At 47.4% G+C, this 12,518-nt stretch overlaps 3 protein-coding genes across 5 annotated transcripts in view; 1 reads left to right on the top strand and 2 right to left on the bottom strand.

Annotated features, from left to right (window-relative positions):
• LOC130861057 (poly(A)-specific ribonuclease PARN-like) overlaps positions 1 to 1,267 on the top strand; it is a 68,255-nt gene extending 66,988 nt beyond the window's left edge. Inside the window, exons 23-24 of the mRNA XM_057749552.1 lie at positions 595 to 776; positions 1,113 to 1,267. Coding sequence (XP_057605535.1) covers positions 595 to 776; positions 1,113 to 1,267 — 337 coding nt within the window. The remainder of the gene's footprint in view (positions 1 to 594; positions 777 to 1,112) is intronic.
• Positions 343 to 8,924, bottom strand: LOC130861056 (uncharacterized). The gene is made up of 5 exons (XM_057749551.1): positions 8,910 to 8,924; positions 7,837 to 8,304; positions 1,816 to 1,918; positions 1,674 to 1,739; positions 343 to 1,388 (listed from the first exon to the last, which is right to left on the bottom strand). The coding sequence occupies exons 1-5, from the start codon at positions 8,922 to 8,924 to the stop codon at positions 1,276 to 1,278; spliced, it is 765 nt and encodes a 254-aa protein (XP_057605534.1). The 3' UTR covers positions 343 to 1,275.
• Positions 8,925 to 9,763: 839 nt separating this feature from the next.
• LOC130861487 (RNA polymerase I-specific transcription initiation factor RRN3-like) overlaps positions 9,764 to 12,518 on the bottom strand; it is a 28,762-nt gene continuing 26,007 nt past the window's right edge. For all 3 annotated transcript variants that reach the window (XM_057750422.1, XM_057750423.1, XM_057750424.1), the window contains one exon: positions 9,764 to 11,912. In XM_057750422.1, coding sequence (XP_057606405.1) covers positions 11,700 to 11,912 — 213 coding nt within the window. In that variant the 3' untranslated portion in view covers positions 9,764 to 11,699. The remainder of the gene's footprint in view (positions 11,913 to 12,518) is intronic.

Below are 12,518 nucleotides of genomic sequence, written 5' to 3'. Positions count from 1 at the left end.
TGGCGACCAGAGCTCGGGAACGTGCAGCCGCACTTCACACTCCCTTCTACTGACAGACAAAATCCTCCTGAGGAATGACCCAGAATCTTCTGCGTCAGCAGCACCAGGCAAAACATCAGGTAGCCTCATGATATCTGCTATCTCACACCCATGTGCTGAGAATCACAGAGCTGGGCCCATGGCCCAGTCCGGCTACGTAACCTGCAGGTCCCAGCAGGCTGGCAACTGCACAGGTCACGAGGCCACGAGGCTGGCCCAGCCTGTCGCAGACCCGGCAGAAGGAGAGTTCAGTTTACACACTGATCTGTGTTACACGAGTGAAAGTCTGAGAGGCTGACTTTTTCAACCCCTGGGATTCTAACAACTTGCATAGGACTGGACTAGTTCATTCAAATGAACTGCTGCCTTAGACTTCAAATCAGATGAGAGCAAGGCCTGCCAACCAGAAAGGGGAGGGGACAGGCGTGAACACTGGCCAGACAGCCAGGCCAGGGTCACAGGCCTCCTGCTCGACTAGCTGAGTGACTCTGGGAAGCCGAATCTCAGGGCCACACATGGGAAACTGAGGTGGTCACCCTTTCTGTCACCCGTAAGAGGGTCAGGTGCTGTGGTGGACGCCCAGGGCGTGCGTCAGCTCTTGCACAGAATCCGCAACACTGAGAACGGCACCGCCTTCCTCCTGGCCTTCCCCAGCTGCTCCCCGGCCTTGTTCTCCTCACAGCTTGGAAACAGGAGGCAGATGGATCAGTCCGAGGCGGGGAAGCTAGCAGCACAGAGTGAGTCTGAGTTTGCCCAGAACCACCCAGCACAGCTGTCCTCCACTAGCATCCCATTCTGCTGTCCCCTTGCTGTGGAAGATGAGCCCCTGGGGGGCAGGGTGTGTCTACTCTGGTCACTGCTATGTCGCTGGCACCGATGACAAGTTCTAGCTCACAGGAAACGTTCAACGAACAACTTCTGAAGGAATGAAGAGATTCCACTGCTAGGGTGTAGCAAGGCATCATCTGACACACAGACGTCTAAGAGCACATACTGAGAACTGAACTACAGGTTCGAAGTCCAAGCTTCCCTCTGATTCCCTACCCGTACCCGCCACCCACTCGCTCCCTCAGCAGCTGCTGATGGTGGGGCCGACCCTGGGCCACGTGCTGCTCCAGGAGGGCGAGGCGACCACTGCGCTGGGGACAGCCCACGTCGCTGGAACTCCTGCCACGGCTGTTTCCGCTACGCGATGGTGCCAAGTTCCCACTGTCACAAAAGAGAGTAGCGTGGAGCTCACCTTCCACATTGAGTGTGGTCGGAAAAGGATTTTATGGAGTTCACGATCAAGGGGACCTCAGCTTTGGTGTCGGTTCCGTCACAGTGTGTCAGGCAGGTAGCCCCATTACCTGAAGAACAAGGGCGAAACGACTCATGTTATTCCCGATGAGAACTCAGGGAGCAGGCCAGGTCTATGCCTGTCCATTCGGACTGCCTCATCTCTGATCAGCCTGTAAGAAGGAAAAAATGGAGACGTCTGGGCTGCCCAGCCAACCCATCTGACCAGGGCTGCAGGGAGGGGCCATGCAGACGGAGAAGAGGTAAGCAGAGCCAAGAAACGCAAATGGAGAAAGTCATGGTCCCACGTGTTGGGTCCGTTTAAGTAACGCTTTCCTTCATCTCTCTCATCATACCTGTGTGCCTCAGGACCACAATGTGACAAGTGGTGGCATCATCAGAACCCAGAATGGAGATGGAGCCTGTTTAAAAAAGAAATAAAATAAAATATCCAATAGCCTTTGGGGATAACGCCCAATTCACTGCTTCCTAACCTACCATCCTTTGGGGAGGTCACTGCAAGCTCTCTTTGCTGAACATACAGAAGGCCCTGGGGTCCCACTTGTTGAACAGACTGACCTCTGAGAAGTCTGGCTCTTTCCTGTTCAATTAAAAAAAAAAAATAAAATAGTGATGGCAATTAGTGAGGACTGAGTAACTAGAGAGGTGGAGAGAGCCAAAGTGTGCCCTACGTGGGAAACACACACTCGTGAGGTCTGAGCTGTGTGTATCATCGACAGAAAGGCTAAAATAAAAAGGCAGCAGCAGTAACTACCATGTGGAACAATGTGAAAGAAACAAGGAAGTTCTGCTCTTTTTTCACTCTGTAGAACAAGGTTCTAGTACCTGTGAAAAGGGATGCAAAAATCCTTTTCCATGGTTCTTTACAATTGTAAAGAGGATCAGATCATACAGACTAGGGGATCGGGTGGCTCAGAAATCACAGCCCTTTTTCACTTTCTTTAAAGAGGAGGAGGGCTCCAGACCTTCCCTATCTCCTGACCTAGTCATCCCACCTCTGGAAATCTGTACTACGGAAATAACCCAAAACACGCTCATCCCTGTGCCATCCAGAATGGCACAAAGCTGGGGACAGCAACAGAAAAGGCAGGCAAATTATGCAGAACCAACTCACAACGGCTAACTGGACAGTCATGAAAAAGGAGACTATGGGAAAAGAGTTTGGAAATGTAAACTGAAGAGCAGGATACGAGAGTAAAAACCAAAAATTTAAGCTGTAAATATGCTATTAACACAGCAATGCTAGAACTGTTGCTACACAGGGAACAAGGCTGGAAGGAAATCCCCCAGCAGAACCATGACTGTGTTAGAACAGGGCAAACACAAGTCCTTTACCTGTTGCTCTGGTCCTTTCTCTATTCTCCAAAGATTCTAGGATGTCATTATGTTATTAAAGTAGAAAACCAAAAAGGAGCTTATTCATAAATAAGCAAATTTATGAAAAGATAGGTTAATATTAGGTGTTGAAATTTTGACTAATGGAATATTTGTATAAATTCTTATGTAGTAAGCCTGGCAGGGGTGGGAAATGCAGGTGGTTAATTCTTTAATGAGAAATAAACTTTTTTTTTTAATGTCAAATTGATACATCACTAAAATGTACCATAATTTCCTTCTTACTTGCAACAAATAAACTCCTCAATAAACAATTTCCTAACCAAGTGTGCAAATACAGAGTGTGTATGTACTGTCTAGACTGGGGGACATTTTTATAGTCTTACACTGGCTTCTGGCCATTCCTCACAGCTGCTAATTTAGGTTAGTGCTTGCTCACTTAATAAAACACAAGAGATGTAAAAGAACACGATGGTCCGCTTGATGAGTTATAGAGGGTTCTCTTTTAATAAATTTCCATTAATTGGAAACAAGACAGCAGTCAGAATGAAACCAGACCCTCCATTTAAGAAAGGAATTAAGTTGAGGTTAGTAGATGCAAACTCTTACATATAGAAAGGATAAACAACAGGTCCTACTGTGTAGCAGAGGGAACTACATTCAATATCCAGTAATAAACCATAATGGAAAAAATATGAAAGAGAATATGTATATAACTGAATCAGTTTGCTGTATGGCAGAAATTAACACATTGTAAATCAATTATACTTTTTAAATTTTTTTTTAAAAAAGAGAGGAACTAAGGACTGAGTGAAGTGCAGCATGAGATCAGAGGGCATGAGTCAGGGAGGAAGAGATGCAGCCAACTGTGCAGAAACTCACAACACTCCCACAGCAGTGAGCACTTTTCACTTCCACACCACTTCTCACCTTAGTTCAAGATAAGATAAAGGAGAATGCAGAACTTCCTTTTCGTTATTCCTTTAATACTTACCTCCTCTTGCTTTTTTCGGGGAAGGGGAGGGAGGAGACAAGGAAAATTTTTACCACTCATTTTCACAGCTTGGTCACCAGCCAAAAGCAAAGCTACTGCTGAGAAATGAATTATCACTCTCATACCCAAGACCAAAAATCACAACATCTCTCATCAACACAACTCCTATTATTTCCCAGAGAAACAGAAGCACAAGTTATCAGGAGAGAGAATGGCCAGAATGCAAAAACAGCAACACTGCTTTGGTCTTTCACTTTAAAAAATGAAAAAAATGTTAGCCAAAGTTCTCCTCTATGGAAAAACACACGGTCCTACTTTATCAACTCACATGCTTTCTGAAATAAAAGCAGCCCATTTTCTCAACTTTTTTTTATTCTCTGGACACTCAGATTCAAGAAAAAACATCTGTTCCCTCAGTCTCTCCCTGCTACCACTCATCCTCATTTCCCATGGCAATGGCACTGTTCTCTTAACCCAGGGGTCAGTACACTTGATTCGGAGAAGGGCCAGACGGTAAATATTTTGGGCTTTGCAGACCGTGCAGTCTCAGCTCCTCGGCATGAAAGCAGCACAGATGACACGTGACAAGTGGCTGTGGCTGGGTCCCCAGAAAACTATTTACGGGCAACACTGAAATTTGAATTTCATGTGATTTCATATAATTTCTTGTCCCACAAAGTATTATTCTTCTTTTTCCCCCTACTATTTAAAAATGTAAAAACCACTTTTGGCTGGCGGGCCATCCACCAACAGGATGTGGCCCGTGGCTGTGGCTGGCTGACCCCTGTGTTCACCAATGGCTGAGCTGCACCCTAGAGGATGACCGGGTACCCCTTACCAACGCTGCCAGACTCTGTCCATTCTTCTTTCAAAAACGGGAGAGCAAGTATGAGGGCACTGCCAGACACAGCCCTCGGAACTAAGCCTTCCTCCCACCCCCATGGGTGCTACCTTATCTGTCTTTGCTTCCCATACACCTAAATTCCTGTAGTACAGCACTTGGCGGGAGACGCAGAGCATGATGGTGCGGGGGTGGGGCGCTCCCTGAGCCAGTGACCTGGGCATGTCCCCCCCTCTGGGAAACAGGCTGATGACGGCCACTCCTTAGGCTGCAGGAGGATTAACTGAGAGCAGGTCTGTAGGGGTGGCTGTCACCATTCCCCAACTCCGCTCCCCTGTCCTGACCCCAAGGTCTCCCTTGCCCACTCTGTCCCCTCCCAGGGCTGCCAGCATCACTGCTTCAAAACGCTGATTTTGTTACATCCCTTCTCTGTTCAAAGAAACCTTTCTGAGCAATAATTACAGGGGTTAAAAAGATTTAGCTCTGCACATGTTCCTAATGGGGACGGAGCATAAGCATCTCGCAGGCTTAAGAGCAGGGAGGAAGCTGCGTGGAATTCCATGTGACCGTCTCTCACGATGCCTCAGGAGCGGTTTCTGAGCATCCAGCGACTGGTGAAGAGCGAAGGCTCCAGACAGCACCATCCAAAGGCACTTTCCGCAGCGACAGCACCGATCTGTCCCTACCCTGTCTCATTCAGCAGCCACTGGCCACACGTGGCTGTCGAGCACTTAAAACGTGGTAGTGTGACTGAGAAGCTACTTTTTAAATTTTACTGAATTTTAATTAACTTAAAGGTAAATCGCCACATGAGACCAGTGGCTACTGCTCAGTGCAGTAGAAGCAAAGGCAGATGGCCAGGGCTGCGACCCGGGCTTCACCACTCACAGGCTGCAGGACCTTGGGAGGCTTACTCCAGCCTCGGTGTCTCAGGGTCCCCACCTGTAAGAGTCCCTGCTTCCGAGGGCTGGGATGCTGTGCAAGTTCCACGGCCTTGCTCTCGCTGTTGTTCCCATTACCCTATGCTAAGCGTAGCTACGGACAGGCTTGTAACTGCTGCTGCACACCCACAACCTACTGTCACGTGAAAGAAGACACACTATAAAACAATATATAGTATGCTATCACGTCAAAAACTATATCGTATACAAAGAAAAACCTCTAAGGATATTTACCAAAATGTGAAGCATGGTTGTGGCCACTGATTCTTTTTTTCTTCCTTTTGAGATTTATAATTTCTATTTTCTTACCAAGGGGACACAACTTGTTAGTAAAAAATAATTACACCTTCCATTCCTCCACACTGCGCCTCAGCTGAAAGATGCATCTGCACCCCTGCAACACGGCACTACCTGCCTCTCCTGCTTATCTTCCACTCTGCCCCTCCTGCCCTCTCTGCCAGGGAGACCGGCCAGTCCAGCCACCCCTCAGAGCCCTTCCCCTCCTGCCCATGGGCCACAGGGCACAGTCCAGCTTGCCCAGCTAGAATGCCCTCCCCCTCTCCCCTTCCACATTCCTCTAAGGCAAACGAGTCCCCACTACACAGCCTTTCTAGGCCGTGTCTCCCCAAAGAGGCCAAACCTCCCTTCTAGGGGCCCAGCCGCCCTGATATCTCACCTCATTCCTCCTCTCTCCACACTGAGGGTGCTGCTTTGCACAATAATCTAAACTTCTTATCAGAAAATTTCAAACAGATATAAAAATCGCGGGTCACCTACATTCTTCAGGCAGCTGCATTTTTTTCTCTTGGTGAGTCCTACTCCCAACTTCATCAGTTAATGGTGTGGCAGTGACACGGTACAAGGAAAGTGCTTAACCTTTAACCTAGTGTCTGCCAGGGTGCCCAGTACGTGTTGGCTAATATTACCATCGTTTTCTTGAAATGCAAGTTGAGAATCACAGAGTGTGATCACTCTTTTTCCTGTCAGTAACACTCCCCACCCCACCCCCCATCTTCCGGGTCATTTTCAGGGGTCATTCTGCTCAGTCATTTGTGTAACAAATATTTACAAAGCACAGATTCACCAACAGGGACTGCCCTGAGGATGCAAAGCTAAGACACACATTCTGTTTGCCTTCAGGAAGCTTACATTCTGAGGGAGAGATCAAGGGAAAATAAAGCAAGCATGTAGACAAATCACCGGGCAACTGTTACAGAAGAAACTTCAAGAACACCTTCCCTAAGCCTACAGACTCAACCAGGTTCCCCTGCTTCATTCTGCAGAGTGAAAGGGGCATTTTTCCCCTTTATGGCACTTAATTAAGTCATGGTATTCGAGCCACTCTGATTAAAAACCATCCCCACCCTATAAATGCCCTGAGTGTAAGGAAAGAGGCAAACACCATACCCAACGTACATTAGGGGCTCAACATGAATCTCTTAAATCAATGAAACGGTTGATTTCCCCTTAACGGGATCTGGGACAAGTGGGAGATTTGGTGTGTGTGTGTGTGTGTGTGTGTGTGTGTGTGTGTGTGTGTGTGTGTGTGTGTGTGTGTGTGTGTGTGTGTGTGTGTGTGTGTGTGTGTGTGTGTGTGTGTGTGTGTGTGTGTGTGTGTGTGTGTGTGTGTGTGTGTGTGTGTGTGTGTGTGTGTGTGTGTGTGTGTGTGTGTAGTAAGAACCCTTTTCCAAAAAGTCTCTGCATAAGCATGGACTCAGAGTTCACGGGTCTAAGGACAAGAGCAGGAAAAAAACAAAAAACCCTTCCGCAGGGTGTGGTCTTCAACACGGCCCAGCTGGGGAAAAACAGGGCCCTTTCTTCTGCCCGAAAATAACCGGGAGCCCCAGGCCCCGGGTCTAGGAGACTAGGCGCCCCGTCAGGACGCGCCTGCCCACCCCGGAACAACCTCCTGCTTCCTGAGGACCCAAGGACAATGCCGCGCTCCCCAAGGGTGGGAATCCCCGGCGAGCGAGCCAGCCAGGGCGCTGCCCAGATTTGCCTAAAGGGGCCAAGTCCGGATTGGGGGTTGGGACCGCCCTGTCTGGGAAGAGGGGGTCCCGGGGTGTCCTCAAGCCCAAGTGCTGGGCGACCTTGGGCAAGTCACTTAACCTCTCTGGGCCCCCGTTCGCTCCTCTGGAAACGAGGAGCGTCAGCAGATGCCCTCTAAGGTCCAAAGAAGGTAAAAGCTCCACAGATGCCTCAAGCGAGGGCAGAACGTCGGCTGCCGGCGGCCCGGGCTCCGGATGTGCCGGCAGCACCCCAGCTGCGCCAAGTTTCAAGCCTGATTCCGGGGAGAGCGGGTGGTGGCGGCGGGGTGAGGAGGGCTCCGGCCCGCCTGCGGGTCCCCTTGCGCCCGCCTCGCAGCCCCCCGCCCGGGCCCTGCTCACCTCCAGAAACGGGTGGGCTCGGACGAGGTCCGCGGCGGACTGAGGCAGCCGCACTCGCCGCCCCTCCACGAGCAGCGGCATCGCGGAGGCGGCCGCCCCGGCAGGCTCAGGGAGGCGGCGGCGGCGGCCTCCCCAGCCCCGGGCCGCCCGCCGCCCCGTCCCCGCCCCCGCCCTCGGGCCGCCCCGCCGCGGGCGCCCCCGGGAAGTGGAGTCCGACGGAGACGGTGCAGCCCCGAGAAGCTGAGGAAATCTCCGGCCGGGCCGCAGGGCCCTATGGGAAACGTAGTCCAAGCGCAGGGGAGACCCCCCCCCCACCCCGCCTCCTCCGCAAGAGACGCTGGGAAATGTAGTCCTGAACGCGTGGGGGCGAGGGAGGGAGCGGAGGAGCTGCGCTTTTCCTGGGCCTTTGCCCTCAGTGCCGGGCTCACGTTTCAGCCAACCCGGCCAGAGTGCGGGCTCTGGGGTCGCCTGCTTAGGTTCATATCACACCTGTACCACTTCTCATAGTGACCATGAGCAAGTTTTCTGAGTCTGCGAACCTGCTGTGCTGCTCCATAGGACTGTATTTAACAGTAAATATAAACTGTCAAACTAGGAAAACGGAGCCTGAAGTTTGCTAGCCCCACACACTTATAAGTCATGAATGACACTTGGTGCTTGACAGCAGGCACTCACAGATGGGCGAAGAACCCTGCGGGTAAAGATCAGCAAGATACCCTACAGACGCTCGAGGAGACACACCCTGGCGAGGCTTCTTTCACCTTGCGGCTATTCTAAAGCTTGCAAGTATTACTCAAAGAGACCCAACTCCACAACACATTAACAAAAATAATTTTACAAAAGAGACAGTGGTGAGACAAAAAAGGAGGACCCACTTCACACAGAGAAGCTACCCAAACGTCTATGGGAGGCTGTAATAAGCACCGCCTGGCAGGAGCAGCACTCTGGCCCTTCCCCTCCAGTTGGGATTAAGTTGGCACCATGTAGGTAATATGGGTGAAATGGAAGTTGTTGCCTTGAAAAGACCTTTCCGTGAAAGTGCTTCCTGCAGTCAACCGCAAACTGGCACTCACCATTGGCACTGCCATCTACCTCTACAAGAATTAAATCATGTGCTGCTGCAGCTGCTGACTTTCAACACCCCCTGAAAGGAGTTCAGGTGGAGAGAAGAAACGAGGCACTCTGTGCTCTGGGAAGAACTGGCAGAACTGGTCTTCAGATAGTTAGATCTTTTCAGCCGCTGATTTTATGAGCCCAATTCTTGTATCTCCTCATATCTAGAAAAGCACTAAAATTCTTCATGGTGCCGTCTGCTCCTTGTGAGTAAGGAGCTGTAAAATCTATGTGCTTGATTGCATGTACTCCCCCTTCACCAAAACCACACACACTGACCTTCCCCCCTGCCTCTCTGGAGCAGTTTCTCAGAGCTATCTGAAATGCTGTCTCCTGGGCTGTAGTGCTCATTTTGCCCCAAATAAAACATAACTCGCAACTCTCACGTTGTGCATTTTTCTCTTTAAGTCGACACTGCGTAACTAAACTTTCTCACAAGGCAGCCAAACAGCTGACTTTACATGCATTTTCACCTAAACCTCACAAGCATAAAGTAGGTATTAGTAATTTCCACTTTTATTTTCAAAGTGGAGCTCAGGGAAAGGCTAGATAACTTGCTCAAGGTCACACAGCTAGTTAGAAAGAAAAGACAGATCTGACACCCATGACACAAGTCACTGGTCCTTTCACACTTGTGTGAATTAGCCACTTCTCATTAAAGAAGATCCACCCATAGCAGGCAGAAAAAATGGACCCTGGAACTCCCACTCCAGTTGAAAGCCAGCTTTTGAGTAAGACAGAAAAATCCTGTTTTCATATAATCCCCAAGGAGATTAAACAGCTTTTTTTTTTTTTTTTTTTTTTTTTGCACAGATGTTCCTTAAAAGCATGTAACTTTTTGGAAGTGTTTGTTTTCCTTGGACCAGTTGGGTGTGATCAAGGAAAGTCACTGACATTTCAGATACACCTGGAAGCCATTCTCATCACCAATATGCAATTATTTTTGAGTACTTGCAATCACACTGGAAATATTTTTGCCTCTTTAATAAAGTCTCAGTTTAGTAGGTCTCAGTTGCAGTTTTCTACTGCAAAATGATGCTGTAATACAATAGATTAAAAAAAAACACACACACAGAAACCAAAAGAACACTCGTGTGAGAAGCCTCTTGACTGGGGCGCCTCCCTTCACTGGCAACAGAACAAAGGTTCCACATGGACCATGTCATTGCTTTATTTTCACAACAGATTTTTTTTTCTTGAACTCCTTTGAAGTTTTAGACTTATGTGTCTAAATACTTCTACATTAAAACTACTTCTCAACTCACAAAGACCCCACTTACCGTTAATTTCTATGGACACATTTTCAACTACTCATTTTATCCACTATACAAAAAACCCACCTTTCTGTCAGCAGTTAAAAAAACAGAGAACCTAAAGGCTCTCCAACGACTTTCCACCGTCACTAAAAGAAAATCACCAATATCCAAAACTTCTTAAAGCAATAAAAATTTCTATTTACCAAAAAACATATTTACAGACTAAAATTCATACTCTACATTGCCATCAATGTAAATATACAAGAGCGTACAAAGCCCTAGGAAAGAGAAAGTACTTCATTACAAAATATTTGTGATCAAGAAAATATTGCTTGCCTTTAAATAAAGGTTAGGAAAAGTGGCAGAAAAATAAATATATTTAAAGATGTCCTTTTCCACAATAACAAAACGGTACACAAATAAGGAATGACGCTAAAATATGCAGGAGCTTCAAAATGACTAGCAGCGCTTGCACAAATTTGTTATACAGGGAGGTTGTTTACACCCCTCTCAGTGTTCAGTTATAAAAATACAAACAGAGCCTTGCCAGAGGAGGATTTCACTGAGCTGGAACCCATGGTACGAACAACCAGTAGACAGGGTTGTAGCTGCAACCCTGGCCTGCTGTCGCTAGCAAAACCATTCTACCAAATAACCTATTCCCCTCTCTCCCCTAAAGAAATTCTCAATGACCAATGTTACATTCCACTAAAAACAAGCAGTTCCAGTTCTGACAGCACTCTTGGGAGCCTCAGGGTGAAAGTACCATGAGCTGTGTTTTATAAAAGTCCAACCCCTCTTCCAGTCAATTACATTTACCCGGAACTCCTTTCTTTTAAATCCATGTTTACGTTCACAAATGTATGACTTGTCTGATTCTGTTTCTCTAAATCCTTTCTCCCCTCCAGGTTCTTATTCGTGTCCGAAGTCCCTGGAGACCTCCTCCTTCAGTGCCAGCTCCAACTTGCAGCATCCAGGACCAGCCCCGGCCACCTCCCCACACTTTCCTATCTTCTCTGCATCTACTGAAACCCCAGAACACAAATACAGTTACAGCAGAGGGTAAACAATATATGCAAAATAGTTAAACTCATTCTGAAGACTTTAAATAGTGCCCTTGAGGATTTTTCAGTGAAAAGATAGCATATCAACAAAGCCCTGTTAAGCATGGCTTTGACAAAAATCTTGTTAAAAATGAAATCTGTTAAAATAGGCTGTTGCCGATATTAGAAATTTCACAATAATTGTGTCACAAAGCTGTCACAAAAAAAGTATACATTAAACAAACAAGCCAGGCTTTCAACATTTATCATCAACTCCACTGTAAAATATTGCACATGATATTCTGTCTTTTCCTTTTGTCTGTACAGGAGTAAAACAGAAAAAAACAAAAACAAAACAAAAAACCCTACCATGTCTGTTCAGACCCTAGAGTACGTCTAACTTGAAAGTAAGATGCCTGAGGCATATACTCCCTCTAGTTCAGCATAGCACTCAAACAGTATGAACCCTGGTACTGAAGGGCACGACGTGAGGGATGTCAGTCTCAATCACAAATCCCTGTGAGCGGGGGGACTGGTCTGGCAGGTATAAGACGGGTGGAGAGCCCACACTACTTGAAGGACTATGGAAATGTGCATCAAAGGAGCTCGGTGTAATGCCAACTTCACCTTTCAAAAAGTCATCTTCTTCATCCTCCACCGCCTCCTGCACAAAGAACAGAGATTATCAACAAGATCACAAGCAGCAGTTTGAAATGCTTTCAAGAATTCCTTTCCTCAGGAATGTGCTACTTCTGGAAAGACAAAGGTGAAGAAAAGAAAAAAATCTTAATTTCAAGAAATAATAACAACAAATCTGAATTTTGAAAGCTTCCCCTGATGCACACTTCATCACAAACTACCCACACAAGTGCTCATCACGCGTTGTGAATGTTTGTTTAAAGTCTGATTTTTTTTTAAACAGATTTTAAGCTCAAGGAGGGCAGGTAACATATGTCATTCTTGCTCAACCTAATGTAATATGAATGAATGACCACCCTCCTCAAATGCAAAATTTAAAGAAAAAATAAAAATAAAAAGAGCTTTCCAATGACTACTTGTAAAAAAGAAGACGGGCACATTAAAGCTGACTTCTAATGTAGAAATGAATGTGCCACAAAGAAACAAACGGTGGCATTTTTTACGACTGGATTCTAATGTTCTTCACATGCCTCAGCTCCATGGGCCGTGCCCTGGAGGACACGCTGCAGCCCTGCATCTTCACCACCTATTCGTGAAGGCCTACTGGGAACGTTTTAACAATAAGCAAGTT

Source organism: Hippopotamus amphibius, chromosome 9 (assembly GCF_030028045.1).
Source record: "Hippopotamus amphibius kiboko isolate mHipAmp2 chromosome 9, mHipAmp2.hap2, whole genome shotgun sequence".
Taxonomy (NCBI): domain Eukaryota; kingdom Metazoa; phylum Chordata; class Mammalia; order Artiodactyla; family Hippopotamidae; genus Hippopotamus; species Hippopotamus amphibius.
This window is presented reverse-complemented; position numbering and strand designations above follow the sequence as displayed.

Bases quoted from the DNA above. Each gene is read 5' to 3' on its own strand.
- LOC130861056 (XM_057749551.1), bottom strand. The intron at 1,919-7,836 runs GTGAGCAGGGCC...TTAATTGAACAG, and splicing joins GAGCCCACCCGTTTCTGGAG to GAAAGAGCCAGACTTCTCAG. The intron at 1,740-1,815 runs GTAGGTTAGGAA...TTTTTTAAACAG, and splicing joins AGTGACCTCCCCAAAGGATG to GCTCCATCTCCATTCTGGGT.